Genomic DNA, 24,701 nt, shown 5'->3' with positions numbered 1-24,701 from the left:
TATAGATCTGGGGTGGGCACGTTAGGAAGACAATGATCCTCACCACTTCGACTGCTTTTAGAGGGAGAAAATAAATGCCTTCAGGGCCCAGAACAACAGATTGTGTCTATCTTTCCATGGTAACGAAACAAGCATTTCCCCCCCAAAAGGGATGACCTCTCCAGTCTAACTTTTACAGTACACATCTAAAGATCAATGTCACGTAACTTGAACCAAGTGGTCAAGCACCGCAAAGCAACATATCCTAGATTTAATAGTGTTTATTTAAAACGTTACAAAGTACTTGAAGGAATTAAGCAGAGAAGCATGTATTTCAATTAAAAGAACATGTTTAAGTTTCCTAACTCATTTCACTTTTGTTATTAAAAACCTATTTGAAACAAAAGTGCAATCTAAGAACATGTCATACATATCATTCCTAAAGCACTCATTAGCCCATTACTCCAGGGTTGAATTTGGTGTTTTGTGTTTTTTTTTTTTTAAATAATAAATTGTGTTACAATGAGCTCAATCTTCTGAAAACTTATCCTGGGGGCTCATTCTGGGCTGCCTGGACAGTGACCAAGCCCCCTGTAACCAGGAACTGCCTGCTTCTGCCAGAGGAAAAGGCTCCACTCAAAGAGCCTCCCAGAAAACCAGTGGTCCCCTTCTCCTGGAGGCGGACCTCTAACTTCTCCTGGACCCCCAGGCCTACAGGTCTTAGGAATTGGGCTTTCCTGGACAGCTCCTGATAACAGTATAATACTCTAGTTGTCTACCTGTACCCTCACTGCAAAGGTTGCTTTTGTACTTGACCCATCAGAAGGGAGAGCAACTGGGGCGAGGGCAGAGGGTGTGTCCTCTGGAACACAAACCCAGGGTGTAACCAGCAGAGCTCCCTGGTCTCAAACATCCCTCTGCGGGAACATGGAAAAATCAGAGAAACCCTTTCTTGTTGATCCATGGCTTCTGAGCACCTGAGTAAAGTCCATTTCTTAACCCACACCGCATGACAATATACAATGCATCTCAAGTGCTAATGCATAATAGGCAATGACCACAAAAAGAATGACCTTAGACAATACTATATAACATTTGCTCTTCAAAATGAACAAGTTAATTCAAATTTTAAAAACTTACTCACTTGGCTTACTAGGCAAAATGAAAACAAACAATAACAAAAAATACATGTAAACTTTCATTCAGCTTCAGATGGAGATTAACCAAGGCTCAAACCATGTATCATTAAGTGGTAGAAAGGCAACATGCTTTAGTACAACATTCTTTTACCTCCAAAGCCAACTGCTGCACTTGACCAGCTCCGTGGACTCGAAGAAGAGAAAATATTAATTTAAAGTGCCCAATGCATTCACTTTCAGAGCCTAGGAAATAAGAATAAAATGTTTATTTTTTTTTATTTCTTAGAAATGTTCTAAATTGCAAACCTTCAGAAAACCAACACTCACTGTTGTTTGCTGTCAGTTACAAGTCTGTGATAACCTTTCCTCAGCATGTGTGACATGAGGTGAATAAAGTACTTCTAAGAAGCAGTCAATCTTAGGCAAAGAGTAAGCTATTCGAGTTTCTTATGTTTGTTTTGTTTTCACTTCCATCCCCACCCTTAGCCTCAGGCTAAAAACAAAAATTTATCAACTACAACTCAAAATTAAAAGGTATAAGGTGGTAATTATACTTTATCCTTAGATCTTAGAGCTGCTACCCACCCTCACTGCACCCTCGCCTATGTTTCAGGAAAATGTAAAGTCACTTGGACTTTAATAAGACTGGGTTAGAACTCTGCTGGTTGAGAACTACATTACAAACCAACAACTGATATGCATATTTAGAGGTTACTTGTGAAAATATGGAAAACTGAATGGCATTTCCATGCCTACCCACCTTAAATCCCAATCCCACATATTCGCCACCACTTTGTTGTCAATAAAACAAAGATTAAGATTCAAAAACAGGTCATTAAGATTTTGTTCAACATGTATTTCTTTTCACTATATGGCAGTAAAACATACAGTATAATTTGTAATCTTTTGAGGCCTCATAAGATAAGCCACTACAATGCCTCAACCTAAAGGACCTGAAAATATTCTATAAATAGAGTGCTTTTAAGTTCATTTTTAAACCACTTCTTAACAGGTAAGAATGATCATAAATACACTGACATCACATAAACCATGCTTCTAAAGTGAACTTGTGATCCCAGTACATAAAATTTATACCTGCCACCAAAATGCAGTCTCTGTGTAAGCCCTTCCTTGGTGTTAGCAAGTTCCAAATCAGTGACTTGCTCTGCTGCAACTACTTTGTACCTACTACACCACTAGTAACATTCTACTGTGCCAACTCCAAACAATAGAAAAAGTTTTCTTCAGACTTTATAACACTGCCTTTAATGACATCCCAATGCACCCTGAAAGTGACTAATTCTCCTAATAATACTTAATTACTGTTGTTGTTGCTGTTTTTAATATTTTATTTATTTATTTTTAGAGAGGGAAGGGAGGGAGAAAGAGAGAGAGAAAAACATCAATGTGCGGTTGCTGAGGGTCATGGCCTGCAACCCAGGCATGTGCCCTGACTGGGAATCGAACCTGCGACACTTTGGTTCGCAGCCCGTGCTCAATCCACTGAGCTACGCCAGCCAGGGCTAATTACTGTTGTTTTAGTTGAATAATTTGTTGGCAATAAACAAAAAGTCGGAATTTTAACAGTACTGTAATATATACCAAAAAGAGCAAAAAAGTACCTGAAAGATAATTGTTAAAAGTCACTGACATTCAATTCATTCTGTTTTAGGTTTTATATTCTCTATTTCTTATCATAGCTAGAATTGGAAGAAGCATTCAGATTTTCACTCATCTATCTCCCCTGGAGTCACGTAGAATAGTAATGTTTTTGGAAATGTCCTCTTAAAGATGTTAAAAATAAAAATCCTCACACTGTCATTACTTCAAATTTTATATACCAAAAACTTTAGGCAGTTTTTGAAAAATGTGAATGCCCAGTCCTGACCGGTGTGGCTCAGCTGACTGGGCATCCTCCTGTAAAGCGAAAGGTCACAGGTGATTTCTGGTCAAGACACATGCCTGGACCCGAGTTTGGTCCCCGGTCCAGGCACCTGTGAGAGGCCAATCGGTGTTTCTCTCTCACGTTGGTGTTTCTCTCCCTCTCTTTCTCTCTCTCTTCCCCTTGCTTTAGGAAATAAATCTTTTTTAAAAAAGACAGAAGAAAATACTTAAAAAAAACTGAGTGCCCATATGCACATGGCATTTAGATCATCTAATCCATCTAATTTAGGCACTTACACTTGGTATATCAACTATGTCATCAATTTGAAATTTTATACTGTCAGGTTATTCTGCCTTTCAACCCACTGAGATTCTTATAAACATGGTGCACTGACCTCTCTGTCCAGCCTACTGTTTATAGGTAAAAATGTTATGGGGTCAATTCCTCTTAATGTTATACCAAGTACAGCATTATAACCCAGTTAATGCTGATAATACCAAGAATTGGAATTTTGGGGGTCCTCTTGTAAGCACCTTACAGATCAAGGGTACAGTCACACACCTGGGTTGTATTTTATGACGTTTCTCAGAGCCTCCAAAGCCATTTCCACTCTCGGCAAGCGGTCTCCATGCTGCTCTGACTCCACCTTTGCAGCATGTGTGATAGCCATGAAGGTGTGAAGATACTGGGCCTGGGAGCCTATGTAATCCAAGAGACTTGCAGCAAACGCTTTTGGAACCTAAGTAGAATGGGGATATATTTAAAGACAAGTGCAGAAATAACTTATAACAAAGACTCCAGAGCAAAACAACAAACAATAAAACAATAAAAATTCAAACTAGGGAGGTGATTAAATCATATATACACATAAATATAATTATGGAATAAAAATGGGCAGGGGGGACAAAACCCAGTAGCATTACAAGGTGTTTCTCGACATTTTCTACCCCAGTACATTAGAGAGCAGATACATTCCCATCAGTACTTTGGTGTAACAATTCTGAGATTAGAATGTTTCTTCTCTTTGCCAAATGTAACTTCTATAATTTGGTTGTATTTAAAAACAATATATACTTAGGATATAAACTCAAAGGACGGTTTTCAAAGAAACTTTACAAATCACTGAATTCTCTCCTTAACAGCTAAATAATATACATTATGGTTTAGAAAATTCCTTTTTTGCAAAGAGTAAAGTCTTTTACTCTCTACAAAGTTTCATTTCTTCCCTCCTTACAGATCAATCACCAAATCCTCCTTGCCATCCCCACAAAAAACAAACAAACAAAACACCATATAACAAAATAGTCTACATGATCCCCAAGCACTAAGAAGAAAACCAAGCTCATTTGCTCCCGGAAGTGACTGAGGATATTCACAAGAGATGAGCTGGTGTGCCCTCAACCATCTTCTAAAAAAAAAAAAAATCTAACAAAATGGAATAAAAATAGCCTCTTCAACAAATGGTGTTGGGAGAACTGGACAGCCACATGCAAAAAAATGAAACTCGAGCACCAACTTACACCTTATACAAAAATAAATTCAAGGTGAATAAAAGACTTAAATATAAACTGTGACACCATTTGTTCTAGAAGACAACGTAGGTAGGAAAATCTCAGATATTTCACACAGAAACTTTTTTACTGACATGTCTCCTAAAGCAAGGGACATAAAGGAAAGAATAAACAAATGGGACCTCATCAAAATAAAAAGCTTTTTCACAGCTAAAGAAAACAGTATCAAAATAAAAAGAGAACCAACTGTATGGGAAAACATATTTGCCAATGATACCTCAGACAAGGGTTTAATCTCCAAAATATATAAAGAACTTACATGACTCCACTCTAAGAAGACAAGTAACACAAATAAAAAATGGGCAAAGGATTTGAACAGACACTTCTCTAAGGAGGACATACAGAAGATCCAAAGACACATGAAACGATGTTCAATATCGCTAGCTATCAGAGAGATGCAAATTAAAACCACAGTGAGATACCACTTCACACCAGTCAGAATGGCCATCATAAACAAAGCAACAAACAACAAGTGTTGGAGAGGTTGTGGAGAAAAGGGGACCCTAGTGCACTGTTGGTGGGACTGCAGACTGGTACAACCACTATGGAAAGCAGTATGGAACTTCGTCAGAAAACTAAAAATGGATCTGCCTTTTGATCCAGCAATTCCATTGCTAGGACTATATCCTAAGAACACTAAAACACCAATACAAAAGAACCTTTGCACCCCGATGTTCATAGCAGCACAATTTACAATAGCTAGGTGCTGGAAGCAACCTAGATGCCCATCAGTAAATGAATGGATCAAAAAACTATGGTACATTTACACAATGGAATTCTATGCAGCAGAAAGAAAGAAGGAGCTCCTGCCCTTTGCAACAGCTTGGATGGAGCTAGAAAGCATTGTGCTAAGCAAAATAAGCCAGGCAGTGAAAGACAAATACCATATAATCTCACCTTTAACAGGAACCTAAACAACAAAACAAACAAGCAAGCCAAATATAACCAAAGTCACTGAAATAGAGGACAGGCTGATAGTGACCAGAGGGGAGAGAAGAGGGAATTTCAGGGGAGAATGGGTAGGGTTTACAGGAACAAATTTAAGGACACATGGACAAAAACTAGGGGGAGGGTGGTAATGGGAGGGAAGTAAGGAGGGTTGGGTGGGTGGGCTGGAATGGGAGTAAAAGGGAGAAAACTGTACTTGAACAAAGATTAAAATTAAAAAAAAATCTTTGTTTCCACATGTATTTTCTTATTTTCTTTTAATCACTGGCCAGAGCAGGACTTCTATATATAGTGATGTGACATTCTACACAACGGAGTTGAGTGTGTGAATGGCCTGGCACTTCCATAAACTGAGACATATATACATGACAAGCACATAACATAAAAAATAGCTGGGCAAGGAATAAATTCTTATGAATGAATCAACAAACTTAAATTCTTCAACATTCAAAATAAAGAGGCTCATAAGTTATCAATGGTCAGCCCATCACATACCAGGGTGGTATATATAGTATTTGGCAAAGAACAGGAATTACTTCAATATATACAGTGTGATAAACTAGTAGCTTTCAATAACAAATGAGCAAAAGTATCAGATAAAACTAAAAGTAGACAGCTTACCTCTAGCTGGAAAGTAGGGACTTCATTATACACCCGAACAAAAATCTCACCTACTATAAGTTCTTTGGCATGATCACTATAGACAAATTCTGATCCGTAAGTTTTGTCACAATCACCCTTTTTAAAAAAGAAAATAAACTGTTAGATAGCAACCAGAATCATTATTGTCTGGTTCATAAAAATCTACCCATATTCAGCTTAACAACTTTACAGATAAATAACTTAAAAGATCCATTCATTTTCCAGAGAGAGAAAACAAATGTGATGGGATAAACATACAGCACTCGTTACAAATGGAATAGGCATGAAATTGTTATTTCTAGTCCAAAGATGACTATTATAACTCATGTTAAAGTTTCAAAAGATCACGGAGGCCAGCCAAGGAAATATCCTGGCACTGGTGTTCATGAAGCAAGTACAGCACGTGGCTCTCCTCACTCCACTCAGCAGACATTGGGCCTAGTCAGATGTGGGGTGAGAGCTAAGAAATGAACATATTTGGACTGGTTTTAAAAAGCACTATATCTGCGAACCAAAGTGTTGCAGGTTTAATTCCCAGTCAGGGTACATGCCTGGGTTGCAGGCCACGACCCCCAGCAACAGCACATTGATGTTTCTCTCTCTCTCTCTCTCTTTCTCCCTCCCTTCCCTATCTAAAAAATAAATAAGTAAAATCTTTTTAAAAATTTATTTTTAAAAAAAGCACTATATCAAATAAAGTGCTGGAAAACAGCATCTCTGAATAAATAGGCTGACAAATCAAGAAGACTTTCCATTTAATGAAAAAGGAGAGAAAAGAGGAACAGGAGGAAAAAAAAGTCCCAATGAATATACAGTTTAGGTTGTGCTAATATAATATGTAAAAGTATACAATAAACTGTAAAGTGCTAAAGAAAGAAAAAGAGGTTTTTTGAGAAGATTTTACTTATTTTTAGAGAGAGGGGGAGAAAGAGAGGGAGAGAAACATCAATGTGAGAGAGAAGCATTGATCTGTTGCCTCTCACATGAGCCCTAATTGAAGACCTAACCCGTAACCCAGGCATGTGTCCTGACTGGGAATCGAACTGGTGACCTTTGACTTTGCAGAATGATGCCTAATCAACTGAACCATACTGGTCAGGGAGAGAAGATGTTGTATGTCTTTTCTGGTAAAACAACGATGACACATAGAAATGCAAGACTTATTTCTCCCAGCTTTGCAATTCTCAACACTTCCATCTATAAAGAGTTCTGAATGACTATCATAAAATGAGTTCGAAAAACAAATTTTGAATAATTGAGGACATAACAGGGACAGTTACCCTTTAACAAACACCAAATTAACAAGCATTATCTTTTAAACCACCAAGATTCAACCATTTAGGGTATGCATTATCCAGGCTTTCTCCTGATTTCCCATCCTACTGTTTGTTGTTGTTTTTTAACGGTTTAACAGATTCCCCACTAGAAGCTGTCAGGCTAGGAGAAATTATTCAATTCTGAAACCAAAAAGCAACTTTGATTTACTGGGGAAAAGAGGTTAAAGAGAACAACTAAAGGAGGGCTTGGTTAAAATAGAAGATAGCTATATGTAAGTGGTTACAAAAACAATAAAAAATTCCTAAGGTATTAAGTACAACAAGAAGTGTTCTTATATGGACCAAATATTAGGTGGCAAAACGCTATAGGCTTGATTAACACCAAGTGGAGAAACAACAGACTTCTGTTCTGTCAATACTAAGTTACATTTCCAGAGATTCCATCAGAGTAAATCACCCAAGAAACCCATAATACAATAACATACTTTTTTAATCATGTTTTCTTGTTGAGATTCAAGAAATTCAAGTAGTTCTGCCCTTGTAGAGTTGTTCCATATCAAATAGGGGTTCTCTGTGTTGCTGTTAAGCATCTTCAAAATCTAGGAAACAGTATAAGTTTTGTAGCATTTAGAACAAATATTGAAGTTATCATTTATTAAAACTGTCTATTACATTTGTAATAGGCACCTTAGGTATAATGGAGCTCAACAGTAAGGACCTCAATAATTCTAACAAGTTTGGTAACATCCATTTGCAGCAGAGACAAATCAAGGCTGAAAAAGGGCAAATTATTTGCCCCAGGTCTCACAATCTTTAAGTGGTGAAAATGAGATTCACATTTGAATGTTTCACTTCACATTGTTTTTAATTTTTTTAAAATTGATTTTAGAGAAGCAAAGGAAGAGAGGGAGAAAGGGGAGGGAGAAGGGGGAGAGAAACAGACAGACATCGATTTGTTGTTCCACTTATTTATGCATCCATCGGTTGATTCTTGTATGTGCCCTGACCAGGGATCAGACCCACAACCTTGGTGTATCAGGACGAGGCTCTAACCAACTGAGCTACCTGGCCAGGGCCTGACTTCACATTCTTAACACTGACTCTGCTTTGGTAAAATTCACACAAGATATTTTATGTTAAAGCATTTAATAAACAGTAAATATAACTTAAGACACAAATATTTGAAAACAAAATCTAAGTCTTTACGAAACATACTCCGAGGAAGGGAAATAAAATGTACGGGCAGAGAGCCAGTTCCGGCCTTGTTGGCCAAGCCCTAACTGAAAAGTGCAGTAAGCAGTTCTGCAGACATAGCTTATGACTGCCCCCTGCCCAATGTGCTTTCCCACTGTCTAGCTCTCCTCGACAGTAAATATACATATCGACTTTTAACTCTCTACACGTTTTAGTAAAAAACATTTTCCTTTACAGAGTTCTTTGTGAGGAGGAAAACAGTACGTTATTACCTCCATCTTATACAACAACATCCAAATCTTGTTTTCAAAATGTTAAATGACTGAAAAAATATATCACTGGGAAAACTGTAAAACTTTGAGAACTAGCAGTTTAAAATAAGCATTTAATAAATCCAGATGACATTCAGGCTAAGATTTTGAAATGCTACTTTTTTGTTTGTTTGTTTTCCTACAGTAGTTAATTAACAATTTGCTAGTATTTCTGGGAAGAACACTTCCAGTCAGCAAAACTTACCACATTAGAAAATGCAAAGTCCAGAAAAAGAACGAAGACCCAGAGTGACATCTAAAGCCCCCTCTCCTGTCCTGGGGCACCAGAAAGCAGTGCCCAGCACTGAAACACAGTCCCGATCAGACGGACTCAGTCACAGATACGCCACTTGTGAACTCTAAAAACACAATCTAAGGCTTCCCAGTACTCTATTTAATGGATTTCTGTAGGTTAATTTTCCAATGCTGCCTTGGTACACTGTTCTCAGTGATCCCCACAAAAGAGGCCAAACGAGTTGGGAGACCTGCCAACGTTAATCTCATTTTTGTCCTTAATGCATGTGTGTGTGTTCGTATTTACTGTATTTTTCAGACTGTAAGACACACTTCCCCCCAAATTTGGATGGAAAATGAGGGTGTGTCTTATAGTCTAAATGTAATGTTATATTTACATTGGTGAAATATTATGTTATTTATGTGATTAAATATTTTCCCACATTTTTTGCTTCAAAAAACTTTTTTCCTACTTTCCTCCTCTAAAACCTAGTTGTCGTATGGCCTGAAAAATACGGTACTTTTAGGATTTCAACCTTGCATCTAAGTAAGTTATACCCTATGAAAAACAGCTAAAAATAGACTTCAGGTCTCCTGACTCCCAGTCCTCGCACGATATAAAACACCCTTCCGTGTCTGCTCTCTTGCCTGTCTTTTTGAGACCCAACCAAGGTTGGCTAAGAGAATCAGGGTGGCACCACAACTGAGGAATGTGAAGTGTATTTATACTTAATGGAAACACTGGGCTTACAGAGAGGATGTATCATTAGCATCGATTCACAGTAAAACAAGTTTCTTGGTTGAGGGAATAAGCATGTACACATTTTCAAATTCTAGGTTCCCTACAGCAATATTCATCCAAACTCATAAAAACCCAGGCTACCTCTGAAGCACATACCTCCGTAGGACTGGCCACAGCCAGTTTCCTAGCAATGTAAGGTGTCAGCATGCCAGATAAACTTTTCCGTATGGTTGGATTTTCTGGGGTTGCTTGCTCCTCTGGCAGATACCCTCCAAGGCGACTAAGAGCACGGACACTCATTTTGGCAAGGCTGTTTGCTACTTCCTGTTTAAAAAAAATTAAGACATTAAAGTAGCTCTGTTATCTTACACAGATAACCCAATGACTTTATAAACTCAAACTGTATGGAACATATTTAAAAAGCAGAGAGCAAACAACCAAGAAAGATACAAGAGTCCCCAACACTGATGTTAAAATGAGTTTATGCATAAGACCTTACTCTTTTATTTATACAAAGGACCATCAGCATCTATGAACTCATTTATACCAAAACAGTATCTCGTAGATAACTGGAAGAAGTGCATTTTGGGATTGGTTGGGGAAGAGAACGGGCAGGAATATTTGACTGCTAAAGGCACATACTGACAATAATATGAATGATGAATGAGAATAAACAGGGAAGAGAGAAAAAAATGTGTGTAAAATTCAGGTAAGTACTAAAATGTTTGAGGGGGCTAGTCTCAAAAGTATTGTTATATTTCCCTGTATTACAAAACCATAATTTTGCAATTATAAAGGTGACGTTGAGTAATCAAGAAAAGATTAAGTTATTCCCAGTATTTGCTACTACAAATTCTCTTGTCTTGAATCCTTCCAGTATAAGTGGTTAGGATAAAAAAAAAGTTTGGGGGCTTAAAGAGCAATAAACCTAGTTATCTCATAAAACAGTTTATAGGGATTCTGGATAGCTGAAGCTTTGCTTCACACAAACCTATGGTTTGGGTTCAGATTCAATATTAAAGTTACCTGCTGGTTGGTTTCTTCACTTTTCTGAATGCCACTCTCTTCTAGTGTGTAGTCATAATTAAACAGATAACCAAGCATATGCCACAGGATTCCAGCCTGAAATAGGTGTGTCTGTAGCCAGAAATCCACAGCAAAAGAACTGACACACTCAACCCCAAGAGCGGCCACCCGTGGAATACTCTGTGAGAATAAGAATAATGAAATTAATCACAGAGTTAAAAGAAGCTCCTAAGAGAAATTGGATTCATGTCAAGCTAGTTATCTTATAATGCAAAATATTTACCTCCTCTTACATTTCCATTTTCAATTTAAATCTGAATCCTATATCCTTCAAAGCCTAAAATTAAAGTGACCCTGTGACAAAACAGAATAACTATCTTTGAGGCTAGTGTTCAAAGACTTGGCAATAGTTTTCTTCATTTCATTTCTTGAATTTTCAATTTTTTAAAACAGTGACAAGGCATTTGCAGAAACTCACATGCCAGTGTACTTACGTGTATCAGTATCTTTAGTGCAGGTGTACAAATCTACTTCTTTAGATGAGAGTTTATTCTTACTAAATACTTCTAAGGGCATCAGGTAAATACAGCTGAGGACACATTTTCATCAGATCCCTTACTCCTGGATAGCCTAGTCAGGACCAGCACCCCAGTCCTCTTCTCTTCCCACACAACCCTCACTCTGTCCAGTCACTCCCCCTCTCTGCTGCCCTCAGCAGGGCCCAGCAGGAGGGAACAGCGAGCTCTCAGGTCCGTGAAGACTCTCCCACGCGGCAGTGACTTGCCCAGGTTCCAGGTTTCACGAGTGTGGTCCTTCCCTTTCAGTAGATGTATTCAGTCTAGTCTTCTCCCTTTCTGCCCTGCCCTTCTTTTAAGGCTCAGAAGGCATTTGCAGAAACTCACACGCCAGTGTACTTAGGTGTATCAGTATCAGTAAAGAGAAGAGACCCACTTCTCTTTAAATATGTCAGTCTAGTCCCATTCTTTGTGGGTCAGCTTAGGAACGAAAGCCTTCATTTACAGCAAGGCTTCTGTGAAAAATGCTATTAGAGATCCAAATAATTAACTTACAAATAATTTGGGGGAAAAAAACAATTTGTTTATAAATTGGAGACTGGCTCCTTAAAAAGAAAACCCACTGCCGACTACCCAGAAAGCATGAAAGACGAACTCTACCTTGCCAAAATACAGCACCCGGCAGAGGTCCTTGATGATGCCAGGCATCTCTGTGATCTTCTCTCGGCATTCTTCAAACTGAGCAGCCACACTGTAGCATTTGCTTACGTGCCCACACACCTGCAGACAACACCGATGGCGGGGTGGGGGAGAGTCACATGCGTATTCCTTAAGACAATGGGAGTCAAATCAGCCAAGATTTGTGAATAATGCTTAACAGTATATATAATGCTCCAACATTGAACAGGTTACTTCTATTAAACCACGAGTACTTCTGGTTCAGACTCCCTATGGATGAGGGCTGTCCCAGCACGGCCACTACGGAACACGGGCCAAATTGACCACGGTCTGTCATTGTATGACCAGGGAGCTAAGAATGGGTTTTTACATTTTAAAAGTTACTAAAAAAACACCACCATAAAAATATTCAACAGAGATTGTATGTAGACTAAAAGCCTCAAATGTTTACTCTCTGGACCTTTATTAAAACATTTGCTGACCTCTGGATTAAAATATTTTTTCCAGCTTATTAACATTGTAGAATCATAATTCTATTTATGTACTACATTTCAAAGTAGAAGATGAAACTCAAAAAGCCTGTACTCAATTGTTTTATAAGTGTATTCTAAATTTTGCTGGCATAAACAAAGGGTCACAAAAGAGGTGCATTTTACAATGATCTTAATGAATTCTTGATGGATGTCCTATCAAAGAATTCAACTATTATAATCATAACAGAAAGTGGGCCAATTAAAATACCAGGGATGGGGAGGGAGGCAGAAAAGGAAATCAGAGAAGGAGGTGAAAGATCAGTGAAATAAGAATGGCAAAACAGCAAATATTCGAAACCAGGTAATGGGGATATAAGGGTTCAGTATAATATTCTGTACTTGAAGAAAATAAAAAAGCCAACAGATCACAAGTGATTTAGTGCAGTAGTTCTTAAAGTGTGACACACAGACCATCATTATTACCTGAGAATCTGAATAACCAAGTATATTCTCAGGGCCCCACATGACCCACTGAATCAGAAACTCCGTGGGCAGGGTAGGTGATGCTCAGAAACTATGGTTTAATGAGCCCTCTGAGTGGTTTTCATAGATGCTGAAGCCTTAAATAAAGGCATAGTGTAATTTGCTTGGAACCAAATGTTTCAGCCTCACCTGTACTGACATGTCACTTGGTTTACTAGAACGATTCAAGACAGCCACACAGCGACTAAATGCCTCTTGCAACACCTGCAGAGAAAGAAGTCAGCCATTAAGCTCCCATTCTACTTGAAGACTGAAAAGCCTTTTCTGGGAGAAATAAGTATGAATAACCTTTGAATATTAGACACTTGGTAAGTGAATGTTTGTTCAATCAACATCTGTTAAATAAATAACAAAGGACTCTTTAAAAAGTTTCTTTTTAAATGGTCTCAATAAGATACTTTATAAACAATATTCAGCTCTCCAGTATACATTATGAAATAAAGCTCCATTTCTACCTTTAATTTTTACTAGAATATAGGAAATATAACACTGTTATCTGTTGGCATATTAAACAAACTGTGTCAACTCCGTTTGTACTTGGCAACTCTTATTGCCAAGAGTTGTACAATGTGCCTGAACTGGTGTGAAGGCAAACACAAAGGTCACTCCATGTTACCTCGATCCCATTTTCCCTTCTGAGCTCTTCGGCATTGAGGGCGGAGCAGTTGACAGTGTGGAAAGCTAGCTCTACAGCAGCAGGCAACAAAGGTGACTCTTTCGAGAAAAGGAGGTCATCTGAAGTTTCCATTGTTATAGTCCTGATTAGCATGGGGTATCCTGCATATTTGTAAGGCTGCAAATCTGAAACAACCAAAGGTTAGTGTTGGGAGAACAACAAACAAAACAAAAACTGACCATACCATGACTTTAGTTGATTTTGACACTATTCAGTTATGGTGCCTTAAAAAAAAAAAAGGATAAAATATTCAGCATCTTAAATGTCTCCTAATTCTAGTTTATAAAAAGAAATTAAAACAAGTATAGATCCCTTGGATCTTTTCTAGAAAACTTGGTTTGCTTGATTCTCTAAAATGTTTCCACTACTAGAATATTTTCTGGTATATTAACTGAATTTAGTGTGTAATGGTTCTGATCCTCTGCAGAGTATTTACTTCTACACTGTCCCTGTGATCCTCGTAACTTTTCTCCCAATCATAGACAGCAAGACATAGCCAGCACACCAAAGACTGTATTAACAACTGTGATGTTCATACTTTATAAAGAAAAGAGATAGTGAGAGACATCTGATTTAAATGAGAGTGAATTATTTTTTTAAAAGATTTTATTTATTTATTTTAGAGCGGGGAGGGAGAAAGAGAGGGAGAGAAACATCAATGTACAGTTGCCTCTCATGTGCCCCTGGGGGACCTGGCCCACAATCCAGGCATGTGCCCTGACTGGGAATAGAACTGGAGACCCTTTGGTCCGCAGGCCAATGCTCAATCCACTGAGCCACATCAGCCAGGGCAAGAGTGAATATTCTATATTCTACTTTCTGAATAATAAGTGTACTTTTCTTTCTTTTCACCAGTTATTGTAAAATGAACATTCAAAAATACTGAATATAATCTGTTCTAGAAATACAAGGTAGAAATAACTCATTAACTGTATTTCGTTAGTTCCATGTGTTCATAAATTTTAAAGAGAAAGCTGAAATGTACAGGTACCTAACTGCTCTGTTCTTTCCACTAACCTGTAAGGCAGGAATATGCAAATTATTGGCTGTGACTTTATAAGTGCCTAATAATCCTTCTTGAAATCAACATGAAACTTTTACTTCTGACCAATAATCTGCCCTAAATGACCTCATATTTAAAGTGATTTTTTTTAAAAAGTCCGCTGCAACCTGTCCTAGTAATCCTAACACATACATGCCTATATTTGGCAAAAAAAGCATAGTGAATAAATTTTAAGCCTATCAGATTAGGTCCCCACCTCAAAACTCACTGGGTATAAACCCCCCTTGAAAAAGTATAAAACACATCCTGAAAAAAACATTCTGACCTTGATGACAAATCATTGATAAGCCACAAGTGTACCTTGTGGCTACTAGAGTTGCTAGTCATTAAAAAATAACTAATGGTTCAGAAAATGACACCTTTGAACTCAATCTGACTTGTAATAAATGTCATATGACTAAATGCTCACAAATGTGTTCTGTTCACTTCACACACACAAGTGACGCAGTCACTATTCTCTAACGACCCACTGCTGGATCCCCTCGCTCTTCCCTCCAGCACGTACATGGACTGCAACGCCACTTGTCTTCAGTTACCCAACACTGCACCTGCCTGTGTCAGATGCCCTGTCCTGCCTTCCTTCTTTCCCCACATCACCCTGTAGAGCAAATGGATCGCCTGCTTGGTGCCGTGGGTCCAGTGCCGTTCCCAAGTCAATGGACACCTGCCATACTGAACCTAATCCGCACCGCAAAGTCCTACAAGTTTTCCACATGGCCCCAGCTCTTTGCCTGCCACTGGCAGGGCTACTGCGAACGGCCCTGCCGGCATGCTGGCAGTCCCCAATAACCCTGCACCCCGCTATCACAACTATTTAATCTACAGCAGTGTTTCTCAAACTGAGGGGTGTAACAGCTACCACAGGGAGTAAGTGGTGTGATAAGGAATATATGATTGTTTGAAAAGTTTCTATTGCTTCGAAAAGACCAAAACACTCTCACATTTCCCACCTTAGAGGCACTGGGCGTCACGGCAGGTATCGTATTTCACAGGAGATCTAACACCGAGTGACCCTTGAACCAAACACCACAGATCCATTTTTGATGTCATTTAATATGTCTGCTGCTAAATATCTGAACATAAAAATAGCCAAGTACCTCCACAGAGTGGAGGTATCCTTCAGGAAGAAATAATGAAACCTTGCTGGAAATGCAAAATATTTTAAGACACAGCTAGGGAGTGGGAGGTATAAAATAACATTTTGGGCCTTCCTATGAAAAACTACTCTTCTGCTGTATCTAAAATACAATTACAAGAACCTTTTGCAATAACCATTATAAATATATTAAAATATGCTATAGAAACAAGTAACATAGTAGAATTAGCTGGAAGGTAAATTAAAATTCTAAAACAACACATGCCTTACCTTCTTTATGACGATTGAAGAGAATGCTCTGTGTTTTCAGAATTAAAATTATGTTCTCTGGATCTGGTCCATCCACTATTTTTACTGATTTGGTACATAAAAATTCATATGCTTTATTTACTTTTTCAAACATATCCTGCATGTAACCGAAGATAATTTACTTTTAATATGGAACATCTCAAATCACAACTAAAAGAGAACATAGCTGGTTTTTATTTTACCAATAACTTCTTTATTATTATTATTATTTTTTTTACATTAAGAAATTCATTCCAGCCCTGGCTGATGTGGCTCAGTGGGTTGGGGCATCATCCCATGAAAGAAGAGCTCGCGGGTCTGATTCCCGGTCAGGGCACATGACCAGGATGCCAGTCCAGTCCCTGTTTGGGCACTTCAGAGAGGCAACTGATGGACGTCTCTCTCCTCTCTCTCCCTCCCTTCCCCTCTCTCTAAAATCAGTAAGCATGTCCTCAGGTAAGGACAAAAATAAATAAATTGTTTTAAAAAAGAAATTCATTCCAACTGTAATTTAGCTGGTACACTTTTAAGGTGAAACTTTCCCCCCTCAAGAGCTATTCAATGATCTCAATACCATTTACTGAAAATGACTTCCACACTGATTTATACCGTAAGAATTACATTAAACTGCTACACACTAGAGATAGTTTGAGTTATTATAAAAACAATTATGGTAAGAGTTTCACTGAGTACTATGGCAGGCCCTGTGCTAAGTGCTTTACAAACATTACCTCTGTTAATCCTCCAAACAGCCATGTGAAGTATGTATTATTATCCTCGTTTTTCAGACATTAAATTACTTGTCCTTGAGTCACAGTCAGCTGGTGACAGAGCGAAGATGCCCAGATCAAAACCCTAAAGCCGCGCACACACAGACTACTGCACTATTTCACGTTCCCGGGTCTGTGCGCTCACGCCTGGGCAATGTCGCGTGTGCTGCTGCAGCTTTATGGGGCACTACAACGTCTGGAGGGTCAATCCTAGCAATGTAACGCTGACTCCAAAGTTCTTCCTGTCTTGATTGTTCTCTCTTCCAGATGAATCTGAATTGCTAAAATTTTCTCAAAACTGTGCTAAGCTTTTGATGTAAAATGCCCTAAGTATTATGTAGAAGTGGCACCTTTTCAATTCTGTCTTCCCATTCAGGGATACTGTCTATCTCTAAAAATAACACTGCATTAGAAACCAGAGGAAATTACTACAAGTTACTAAAAATAAGACTATGGACCCTAGTTTTAATGGTTCTTATCTGATCTCATCTTTCGTGAATTGGTATTTTAATAGGAAGCTGGAAGAAGCAGTATTAGGGAATGCTGGCAGCAGACGACTTTAAGTTCGAACCAAAATTTCTACTTTTTCAGTTAGATATGAAACTGGATGTCATTAGAAAAAAAATTACACAAAGCAATCTGGACGGCAATGGCATCATCTACAAATGAATTAAATTAAATCATAAACCTAACTTTCAATTAGTTATGTGAATGCCAATTGGAGGTGATTCTCAAACAGGCGCGGGTAAGGAGAAAGAATCAAATCTCTAAGTTCCTAGTCTCAAGGACCGTTTTTCTGGCAAACCGAGGGAGGGCCATCCGTGCAGGGAACGCGGGCTGGAGGATGAACACACACGGGGCACACGTCTCGAGGTAGGCGCCGGCACAGAGGACGAGCTCACCTGACCTCTGTCTGAGACAGTAACAGAGTAAAGTGATGTTGACCCACAGCCCTGATTCCAAAGGCGGTACCTACCCTTCCTTCTGGATTCTTGTCAGGATGGTACTTCTGGGCAAGTCTGAAGTAAGCTTTTCTAATCTTGCTCTCATCATGCCTGTTGAATAGGAGAACTATTTTATGAATAGAGCAAGGTGCAAGAAAAAATATTTACACAGTCATCTAAAATGATATTGTAAGAACCTTACATTATTTTCTATGATCATATATTAGGTATCAAATTAAACTCAGTTAAATTTAAGTTTATGCTTTACCTTTACACATTAAAAATAAAACCTAAATTTTTCCTATGTAAGGTTATCATTCACTTTCAATACAAAATATTTTGCATTTGAAAAACTACAAAATTATTTACAAAGTAATTTTTCCAAAATACCATTCTGAGCTCTATAATCCTAAGTTATTTTAAGTATAGAAATTCAGTCTGTACTTAAGAAAATGTCTTTTTTCTTAAGAAAAGGTATTTTAAATTATAATATTTCCTCTAAAACATCTATTGTACTATAAACTTCCCTGACCAAGTGAATCTGCAATCTTTCCTACACACCTGTCATTCAGTGTGTCAGGGTATTTCTAGGAAATCTCTTCCTCGGGCATAACACAAACTGCAACAGGAAGGGGAACACAATACAAAAAGAAACTCACGGTCCCTGTCCTTGAGGGAGATTAAGCACCTCATAAGCATCATCTATTGACATTGTAGGTGGCTTCTTTTCTACTTCCTTCTTCCAGGCCTCAAGGGTATCTTTTAGAAGCTTAACCTTAAAGACAGAGAATTGAAATTTATATCTATTAAAATAAAACTACTTCAGAATATAATTTGTAAGCTATAGAATTCTTGTGCTATGTTTATTTAAACTGACATTTCTAGGCCATCCAATTAATAGTTTTCTGAAATACAAATAACCAAAATCGACCTTCTTAGCACTGCTGAACAGTTAGGTAGCAAAGTATTTGCTGCAGGGCTATAATCTTCCGTTTTTAAAGTGATACTTGTTAAACCAACGTCCAGAAAGCACAGAAAACTCTGAAGTCCCACTGTGGTGGGACGGCGAGTGCTGCACAGTGTCACGCTTCTCACGGTGCTGCCACATTGTTGCTGGTGTGCGGGCACTTGAGCAAATGGAAGGAAGCGTGAGCACAAGGGAGCGTGGGCAGCAGTGAGAAAAGAGCTCACATTCAGTGCACGCCTATATGCCAGATGTCGATTTCATTCTTACATAAAATCTCAATAGTACATCAAAACATTGAGATTTTGAGAGACAGATACATGATGCCCAGTGAGTAATAATAGAGCTGGATTCAAATCTAGGTCTGACTGAAAAGCCCACACTCTTTCAACTATCCCATGTTGAATCCAGAAAATGCCACAGACTCTACCTGTACCTCCATTTGGTCAGAGCACTGTAAAGAGGCAGTGACTGGTGGTACAAATGGCAACTGTTCTGAAACCTTTTAATGGTAAGGGTCATGGTCCACCCTCTGGCTGCTACAGTGACAGTCCAATGGTGGGCTCCCAGGTGTACTTTACTCCAGGCTTTCAGCAGATCCAAAGGCTCAAGTTGGAAAGGTCCCAAGGGCACTGTGGGCGGGCAGGCAGGCAGTAGGCACTACTATACCAATAAGCTGGTCACACTTACTGCCTCACATGTGTGCCAGGAACTGTGTTATGTTCTTTTACGTGAATTCTCAGTTAACCTCCCTAACTACCACACGAGACAGCTGCTGTTATAAGTAGTACTAGTACTATTACCACAACGGAGGTTTGGAGAAGTCAAGCAATATACTGAATGTTACCGAACGGTCAAAATGAGCCTCAATCCCACACTGCCTAACCCCAACATGTGTGAGCTTAATCGATCTGCTATAAAGACAAGCTTCCACCAAGCTATTATAGTATATAGCTGTACTATACATGTGAAATTAAATTTGTTTCATTTTTCTCACAGAAGATCAAGACTGTAAAATTCCTAATACTCCCTCAAAAATTATCATTCAGTTTGGTATGTACCCCAGGACACCGAACCATACTTGGAGCTATACAGAGCTTGAAGCAGAGGGAATACTTAAGGAAACGATCATCCTTATTATCACAGAAGGAGGAAATACCCAGAAGTGAGTAGAGGCTATTTTTATATTTTAAGAAGGCACAAATTATTCTGCTAACTTACCGGGTCTTTAATTGGCCAATCTGGAAATCGGAGTGTATCACAAAGTTGTTTGAGGTAATAAATATTACAAAACAGTTCATTCTCCAGCTGTGGATAGTTGATAACAGGGATGGGGCAATACTGATAGAGTGCTCTCGTGTTACTCTGAAGCCGCGGCGTGAAATCTGCAAGATGGGCAGCAATCTTCTCTATCATGAGGCGCCTACAATTGTAAAAATCTCCAAGCGTTATGAAGGGATTATCTGATTTTAAAGAAAAGGTTAAGACAGGTAATCATGCAAGATAACTACACAGATCTTCTTCAGGGTAACTCAATTATTTAGAATATCCTAAGGATGTTACTCAGGGTATTCTAAACTTACTATGTAAAAACTCTCAGTGGAGACCACAGAGAAAAAAGCTAAAATACCAGTCCTTCCTATTGGAAAAAACCAGTCATGAGATGCTCCAATGGTGTGAAACCTGCATGCAGCACACGGGCACAGCCAGGAGACTCAAACTAGTTGTCACCCCAAGGAAGCTCACTGCACGGTATTTATTTCAGGTAACTTACCACAAGCTGGGATCTGGCCCTCATTTAAGCAGAAATTTGATGTGACCAGTATGTAAAGCACTACATCTTTTAGATGGGGGAAGCATATTAATCTAATCAATCTCAGGAGAAAAGTATTACATAGAAAAACTGTGTTGTAAACGTTTTCATATATCTATACACTTTTCACCAATGAAAAAATATGACTATCATGCAGAACATATTCAAACTGGCAGCCAGCACACTCCAAGCCTATTGGTCAACCTACCAGAGAATCGAAATGCAAACCAGAGGTGAAGTCAGCCAAAGGAGAGTGAACGACTAACTGAGAAGATGGACTTCCATTGTCCAGAAAGGGGACAGAGGGTCCCCCACAGAGGTGGCCCTGACATGGGAACTATCCAGTGCCAAACCTGTCCCCTACAGAGCCTGTCTGAACACTGGCATCTGCTTCGGGGCCTCACTTTTTCCTTGGTTTCCACAGGTGTTTCCTATGGCATTCTCCTCCAAATAAGGATATTTGTTAGGAATGTTGACCTCTAGATTAAGGTCAAAATGTTCTGACTATGGCACCCTCATTCTAAAATGATTTTGGATATCTGTTGTCAGGTCCATTTTATGTGGGCATAGTTTTTAATTAGTGGAGTACAGTTCTCTTTCCAAATACCCAAGAAGTATGTCCTGATTTAATCTCCATATATTCCATAAATATATGTTAGTTCTTTGCCTAAAATTTTACAAGTTCTACAAATTGACTTAAGCAGCAGTAGTGACAGCAGGGTCTACTTTAAGGTCACAGAAATTTTGTCAAATCCCATCAGAAATGAAAAAAGCTTATTGCTTTGTCACTTGATTTGGCACCAATGACTATTGTAGCTTTAGATTATTCAACCAGTAAAAGCAGTTCCTTTAATGAAACAAACCAGACAGCAAGAGGCAAAGATTCTGAATATGAAATACAGTCAACTGGCTACTTACCTCATTTCACTGCTCCAGATTGCTTCTGGAGTGTCAAATTCTCCAAGAAAAATCTCAGAAAACTTTTCAGACTCATAATTTTCTAAGTAACAAACCATTGCTTCTGGTAGGATGTGCCCAAGTATACTTCTTTGAAAAATATCTTGTCCTTTTGTCTTTAAAACAAAGCAAAATGTAGTCAGAAACACTAAAACTATCTTTCAATTTTCCAGTGAGAATTTAAAAAAGACAACTGGAGCAAACTGCTTTTGTGCTTTGGAAATTTAGACAGAAATATGGCAAAATGTGCAGTGAAAGGTTTCTGGTATAAACCGGTTTGGCAAGCGCTCCGAGGTGGGAGGTGGGACGAACACCTCCAGCCCCGCAGCAGCCTAAACCTCTAAACCTCCTCGGGGGTCAAGGCTGCCACCTGGCCTTTTATCGAGAGAAACAGTAACAGACAAACCAAGGCCGGCTTAGAAAAGATTTGTATCAATGACTCTGTGTTACATTGTTGGCTGCAGCTCCCACGTGTACCTGCTTCTGTTTTCAAAATCAAATCAGTCCAGAAAATCAAGATCTTTAAAGAGTGTCCTCAAGAAGGGTGGCTAGGATTTAGATGGAGAATTTCTATTCAAGTAAGTATAATTAACTGTACTAAAACCCCATATTCTCTGGCTGGTCAAATGGAGTCAGGGTAATGGTCACACTTAATCATACTAAATATTTAAATGCATTTCTTTACCTGATGCAAATAAAACCCTAAAGACACTAAGTACTTCTCTTATTTCCTCCTAGGCAAACAGAGAATGTTTTATTTCCTTAGGATCGTGAGATCCTACGAGAACATTTTCAGCATATTATGCTTTATCATTTCAAGAAAGGTAAAAACACAACTGAAATGCAAAACACAAATTGTGCAATGGATGGAGAAAAGTGTTGTGACTGATTGAATGTGTCAAAAATAGTTTGTGAAGTTATGCACTGGGGATTTCTGGCTGGATGGTGCTCCACGGCCAGGCGGACCAGCTGGAATATTGACAGCAATCAAACTCAGTCATTAATTGAGAACAGTCAATGCTGTACCATGTGGGAGATAACTGACATACTCAAAATATTCAAATCAATAAAGTTACTGGTAAAAATGAAAAATTTTCCTTCTATGGAAAAAAACTAAACAGCCCTTTTGACCAGCCCAATATATAATTTCTCATATAAAATTTGAAAGAAAAAAAAAGATTATGTATGTATAGCTGCACAGACAAAAAGGAAAACAAATGCCCAAAATGATTAATACTACATTAAAGTGGTAGCATTAAAGGCAATTTTTAAAAACTCTTTCATATTCTTTTTCTCTTTGTATAAAGCTATGAAAATTATACTATCACAGCCATCTCTTTAATATTATTGGACAGAGGTTGTTTTCTAGTGCTTCACTGGCTGCTCTACAAAACAGGCAGTTTAATCTAGTGTCAAGGTGGTATAACATTCCCTGCTTAGTCTCTCCTAAACAATGGTCTGGTTTGGGTTTATTATTCTGCTCCAAACAAAATCTGAAAATCAGTGCTCCATGAAAAAAGCCTAACGAAATTTGAAACGCCCTTCAGTTATATGTTGACAATAATGCACATATTATGTTTCAGGTTGTCACAGCTACCAGGGTAAGTCTCATCTTTTTCTCAATTCCTACTTTTCCTTCTCAGTAAAATGGCAAGAACACTTGAAAACAGCTAAAAAATTAAGTAGCTTCAAAAAAAGAAACTTAGCACTTCTGCCATCTTGGAATCTGAACAAAAAGAAAGCTGAAGTCATAATGAATGTTACCTGATTATATGAGACCAGGTAGTGAATGTATTATTTATGAAAATTAATCCAAATTGTACACAAAGGGAACAAGTTATATTCACTGGTGTCAGGTTACAACTGACAGCTTCAATTTGAACATTAAGTCTAATGCAACATTTATTTTCACTTAAAAACCATTAGCTTATTAGACTTTCCGTACATAAGGTACCAGAAGGAAACAAATGACTAAAGCAATCCCTGCCCTCAAGTGCTCATAATCCAGTGAACAGACACAGCTCAGGGAACTTTGTGGCCAAGACAGTTTACCCAGTGTGATACTTTGTATTCAAAGGATTCATCTGGCTTACCTCCTCTGACTTGAAAGCCTGTTTGGTGTGTGTGTACTTCAAAAATCTAGGGGGAAAAAATTACTTATCAGACACAGGAACTGGTTTATATTTAGTAACTTCGTTTTCTAAAGATGAGGTCTTTATATATAAATAAAAGCCATAAAAGGCAACTTATAAATCCATATTGCCAAAATGTTTAATGTCTAATTAAGCCAAGAACTTAAATGATTTAGAAAGGTTTTAAAATTATGGCCATATTATCCAATTTTAAGAAAAAAAAAAGAAAAATGCATGCACAATATAAGTATGTTTATATTCAATATGTGTATTAAAATACTATATGATAAAATTCTTATATTATTTGGTAAAGTGGTGTAATATTGAGTAATTTCCCCCATTCTTCTAATTTCTAAATTTTCAGAAATATAAAATACTTTAATAATGAAAAATTTTAATGAAATTGATGAGGTACTCATACACACACACAAAATCAATTAATCTCTCCACATACAATTCAAACAACATATCATTGGAGTTCTGCCTCCAAGACGGAGGCATAGGTAGAAATGCTTCACTTCCTCACACAACCTAAAGCAGCACAACAACAAATTTAAAAACAATAAACCAAAACTACCAGAAAATCAAGCTGCACTGAACTCCAACAACCAGGGGAGTTAAACATTCATTTAGACAGGTGCGCCGAGACAAAGAAATATGGCCCAATGAAAGAACAGATCAAAACTCCAGAAAAAGAGCTAAGCAACGAGGAGAAAGATAAACTATCTGATGCAGAGTTGAAAACACTGGTAATCAGGATGCTCACAGAACTGATTGAGGTCGGTCGCAAAATGAGGGAAGAAATGAAAGCTACACAAACTGAATAAAAGGAAAATATACA

General features: G+C 38.2%; 1 protein-coding gene across 2 annotated transcripts in view; it reads right to left on the bottom strand.

Annotated features, from left to right (window-relative positions):
• Positions 1-24,701, bottom strand: part of DNAJC13 (DnaJ heat shock protein family (Hsp40) member C13) — a 108,401-nt gene that overhangs the window by 19,971 nt on the left and 63,729 nt on the right. For both annotated transcript variants that reach the window (XR_006787779.1, XM_045856817.1), the window contains exons 31-45: positions 23,822-23,867; positions 21,690-21,844; positions 20,180-20,381; positions 18,654-18,769; positions 18,027-18,105; positions 16,263-16,398; positions 13,774-13,958; positions 13,287-13,361; positions 12,124-12,243; positions 10,949-11,128; positions 10,079-10,246; positions 7,927-8,040; positions 6,144-6,260; positions 3,565-3,742; positions 1,270-1,361 (exon numbers count right to left, since the gene is read on the bottom strand). Coding sequence is in view for 1 of the 2 variants with exons in the window: in XM_045856817.1 (XP_045712773.1) it covers positions 1,270-1,361; positions 3,565-3,742; positions 6,144-6,260; positions 7,927-8,040; positions 10,079-10,246; positions 10,949-11,128; positions 12,124-12,243; positions 13,287-13,361; positions 13,774-13,958; positions 16,263-16,398; positions 18,027-18,105; positions 18,654-18,769; positions 20,180-20,381; positions 21,690-21,844; positions 23,822-23,867 (1,963 nt within the window). In the remaining variant the exon portion in view is untranslated. The remainder of the gene's footprint in view (positions 1-1,269; positions 1,362-3,564; positions 3,743-6,143; positions 6,261-7,926; positions 8,041-10,078; positions 10,247-10,948; positions 11,129-12,123; positions 12,244-13,286; positions 13,362-13,773; positions 13,959-16,262; positions 16,399-18,026; positions 18,106-18,653; positions 18,770-20,179; positions 20,382-21,689; positions 21,845-23,821; positions 23,868-24,701) is intronic.

Source organism: Phyllostomus hastatus, unplaced genomic scaffold (genome assembly GCF_019186645.2).
Source record: "Phyllostomus hastatus isolate PE091 unplaced genomic scaffold, TTU_PhHast_1.1 phas_scaffold_129, whole genome shotgun sequence".
Classification (NCBI taxonomy): Eukaryota; Metazoa; Chordata; class Mammalia; order Chiroptera; family Phyllostomidae; genus Phyllostomus; species Phyllostomus hastatus.
Note: the sequence above shows the minus strand (reverse complement) of the source record. Positions and strands in the feature narration are given on the sequence as shown.